The 4,198-nt window shown below is 34.2% G+C and overlaps 2 protein-coding genes across 2 annotated transcripts in view; one reads left to right on the top strand and one right to left on the bottom strand.

The window, feature by feature from the left end:
- Positions 1 to 1,042, bottom strand: part of LOC107647932 (2-oxoglutarate-dependent dioxygenase AOP3-like) — a 2,838-nt gene extending 1,796 nt beyond the window's left edge. Inside the window, exon 1 of the mRNA XM_016351982.2 lies at positions 503 to 1,042. Coding sequence (XP_016207468.1) covers positions 503 to 876 — 374 coding nt within the window. The 5' untranslated portion in view covers positions 877 to 1,042. The remainder of the gene's footprint in view (positions 1 to 502) is intronic.
- On the top strand, positions 2,221 to 3,208 carry LOC107647931 (50S ribosomal protein L11). Its single transcript, XM_016351981.2, has one exon. It carries the CDS (start codon positions 2,405 to 2,407, stop codon positions 2,867 to 2,869), a length of 465 nt encoding a protein of 154 aa, XP_016207467.1. The 5' UTR covers positions 2,221 to 2,404; the 3' UTR covers positions 2,870 to 3,208.

The following is a 4,198-nucleotide window of genomic DNA, read 5'->3' as shown; positions in this document are numbered from 1 at the left end:
AAATTAGTCATTAATATTTAAAAATATATGAAATAAAATATGTTATTAAATTATTAAATTAAAAAAATTAGATTAATGGTTAAATAATATCCAAAAACAATAAATTTTAATGATCTCTAACATTTCTGGTTAAATTATTCTATTATTCATAACTCTTTTATTTGGATCAAGACATTAACTTACTCCTTTTATTCTAAAATAACTAAATAGCTGTACATTTACAATTAGATATACATACAAAGGATTAATTAAATAAAAGATTGAACGCATTTTAATTCAAGATCGCTAAAATTAATTGCACAAAACCATGAGCTTTATTGTTATGAGTTTCTTTTTTCTAGATTTACGATTTCCACTCACACCATCTCCCTCTCATTCATTTAAATACACTTATTTAAGATTAAGTTAAAAATTTAAGATAGACACACACTTATTTGAAACAAAGAAAAGTATAACGATATATTTGACAATGCAAGGAATGAAGGGAAAAAAAGCGACATACCAAAAAGTACGGTTTCCATGGGGCCACATAAAGTGGGCGAAATTTTGCACTGCATCCATGGACAAAGGATTATCAATGCCGATAGATTCATACAATGGAAGCCATGGCACACTTCCTATGTAGCCATGTAATGGCTTCTCATTTGTCTTTTGTTTCTTGGTCTCCAATGGCAGGCTAAACAGTTCCTTCAAACACGTCACAACGGAGTTGCAAAGCTCCTGGCTAACCTTGTCGAACCGCGCCACGAAGCAGCCGTGCTCCTCCAGCGCAGTCCTCACCACACGGCACGCCGACCGCCATGCCTCGCTGCCCGCCTTCATGTTTTCATCTCTCAAGTCAACCACATAAAATGGAGACCCTCTTTCGGATCCCATCTTGCTCCTCTCAAATCTCAATGCAATCAAGAAAGACGTAGCTGCTCATTTTTTCAAGGACAAACTATTTATTATGTCTATGGTAAATTCAAACTCTCGATTTCATAAACAATTTTATATGTCTAAGGTGGATTAGTTCTCAATCAAGACACCAGATAATGCGCCACCGAATCATATATTGATTTTTATCTTTTTGTGTATAAATATACTCTTAATATTCTTAATGTATAGTTTGTATTTCAATATATATTCTAAGAAATTAATTTACTTGCTGATTTTGTTTTGCGTTTATAACATGATCGTCTAGTTTTATTTTTTTTTTTCATAATATCCCTCAGGAGATCAAGAATAAATTTATCGCAAATTGCAATTCCATTTAAAAATTTAAATCATTGGCCAATATTCAAATTTCCAACACCTTCTCTCTCAAAGGAAGAGGTAGCTAACACTCAACAAATTCGGTGAATATATAATTCCTTAGTATCTCATTCGTTTGTATCAATGTTTGTGCATAAACAAATTGATAATTGGATGAAAGAAATATAGATCCAACAACTCTTATTTATCTAATGTAGTTGTGTGATTCATAAATATGGTTGATTATCCATTATATTTTAAGAGTTTAATTTTAAAACGTTTTATACAGTCGTTCATTTTTTTTGTTTTTTTGAATGATGATTCACGTAGCTAATATAAAAAATTGTTATTTTTGTTTATGTGCTATTAGTATTACATAATTGAATATCAATCCCGTTACGTTACCAACAGCATTTCTGCCAATTTCTGCCAACTCTTATTTATAACTGTGTTTAATAGAAGTGTCTTTGTGGATGTGTCTAATAAAAATGTGTTTTTTATGGCTATGTTTAATAGAAGTGTTTTTATAGATATATTTTTTAGATGTGTCTCTTTATATATATGTTTAAAATATAATAATTAACTATTATTGGTAATAAATTGACAGATAATATGTTGGTACCTATACTTTTTCATTGAATATACATGTAAAAAATCAAAATTAAATTCATATTTTAAACACAAGCAGTTTTTAGATATGTATATAAATCTGACATTAGAAGAATATATAAACACTTCTCTGAATTAATATATATGAACAACCAAAATACAGACCTGATATTTTAACCTCTTTTAAATAACAGAGTATTGTAAAAAAATGTATAGAATAAGAATAAATTACAACTGCCAAAATAAGACAGGGTTAACGGTTTAGTTTATTTATGGAAAAAATGTAAACTAAAGTCTAAAGTTGATATTGCACAGGCATATATACAATGGAAACATCCTAGTTGGCTTTAAAAACATTAAGACACCAAAGAACCATTCACCAACAATTTTTTTTGCTTATTTTATTGAAAGACTCCAAAGCATTGGGAAAGGTCCCTGAACTCCAAATGATATTGAAACTGGGCTTAAACTGGCAAAACCATGAAATCAAAACCGCGGCCCAAGGCCCATTAAGGCCCAACAAAAACCATAAACCCTCACTTCTCTCGCTACCACAACGACGATGGCCGCCAAGGAGATCCTAACCCGTCGCCCCGTGGCGGCGACCATCAAGCTCACCGTTCCAGCCGCCGCAGCGCGCCCAGCCCCACCGGTGGGTCCCGCATTAGGTCAGTACCGTCTTAATCTAATGGCGTTCTGCAAGGACTTCAACGCTCGCACACAGAAGTACAAGCCCGATACCCCAATGGCTGTTACGATAACAGCGTTCAAAGACAACACCTTCGAGTTCACCGTTAAGTCGCCGTCGATCACGTGGTACCTGAAGAAAGCTGCCGGCATAGAATCCGGAAGCGGGCGCCCCGGTCACGTGACGGCGTCGACGCTGTCGCTGAAGCACGTGTATGAGATCGCGAAGGTGAAGCAGAACGATCACTATCTTCAGAATATGTCGCTCGAGGCAATCACCAAGTCAATCATTGGAACCGCGAATAGCATGGGGATTCAGATTGTGAGGGACCTCGATTGATTCAAAGAAAATTCTAGGTTTTGCAAATTTTCCCCCTTTTTCTATATTTTGGAAAGTTTGGATTTTGTGCGTGTATTGGGTGAAATGGTTGAATGTAGGGTTTGTGTGAACGTGAATTTTTTGGACATGATGAATGAGCCTCAGTTTTTTGTTCTTCATTAGATCACTTATATAGTGCTTTATTGCAAATCTTTGCATAGAATGTTGTATTAGGCAGTTAATAACTGCAATAAAAATTTATTGAAATTTTAAGAAATATGAATTGATAAGGTCAATCTGGTGTGTGTGTGTGTGATTCATGAATTGGTCATGTTTATAGGTTTTGGGTTGGATTATTAATTCCTTGTGTAGTCTCAACTCTTAGTGTGAGAATTATATTCTTTGTATCTATAATATGATTATCATGTCTTGTTGATGGTGATGATTGTATAGTTCTCCATATTGGTCTAGGATTTACAATCCATTGGTTCAAGTTTATATATCATGGATTTGAATTTGACAATTCATGATTATCCTTTGTACTATATGTTGATTATATGGAGTAATGGGTAAAATTTTTGTATGCAACAAAAAAAATCAGATCAGTAGTCTTATTTCGGAATGAGATGCCAAAACAAGAATTAGATGTGTACTACAGAAGCAAAGCATATACATTTGTTTGTAACTTTTAATTTTTGGGAGAATTAGATTGAAGTTCAACTTATATATTCAATATCCAATGAACAAACAAGAATTTGGTAATCATATTATCATTACAAAATTTGCTAGTGCTAATGTTAATTTCATTAGAACTTGTATAAATTGCAGAGAGCATAAATCCCCCAATTCCCCCTTCACTCACATATAGATTTCTTACTTGACAATTTGATTTTGCGAGTAGTGACCCATGACTGATGACATAGCAAGGCATGCTTCAGCTAGGGGTATGCTTCAGCTAGGGGTGGCAAATGGGCCTAATTCTGCCGGTCCGGCCCGCGTAACCCGCCAAAAAAGGTGGGACAGGCTGAAAAATTGGGACCGCCAAATAGCAAGATCCCACCTAACCCGCACCGCTTAAACCGCGGGCTTTGGGGGGCTTTCCTGCCGGGTTTAGTGTTTTTTGGCAAGGGAGTATTTTTACAATTTTTTTTGCCAAAATCCAACTTCTCCCAACCCAACTTACAAGGTAATGAAGATGAAAATTGAATGTCTTGGATTATGTTTATTTTGCTTTGGAAACAATATTTATAATTATATTTATTTTGCTTTGGAGACAATATTTATAATTATGTTTTGGATGAAAACTTGGTTTATAATTATGTTTATTAGATATTTATAATTACAAAGACT

The sequence above is a fragment of the Arachis ipaensis genome, chromosome B06 (assembly GCF_000816755.2).
Source record: "Arachis ipaensis cultivar K30076 chromosome B06, Araip1.1, whole genome shotgun sequence".
NCBI classification, from domain to species: domain Eukaryota; kingdom Viridiplantae; phylum Streptophyta; class Magnoliopsida; order Fabales; family Fabaceae; genus Arachis; species Arachis ipaensis.
Note: the sequence above shows the minus strand (reverse complement) of the source record. Positions and strands in the feature narration are given on the sequence as shown.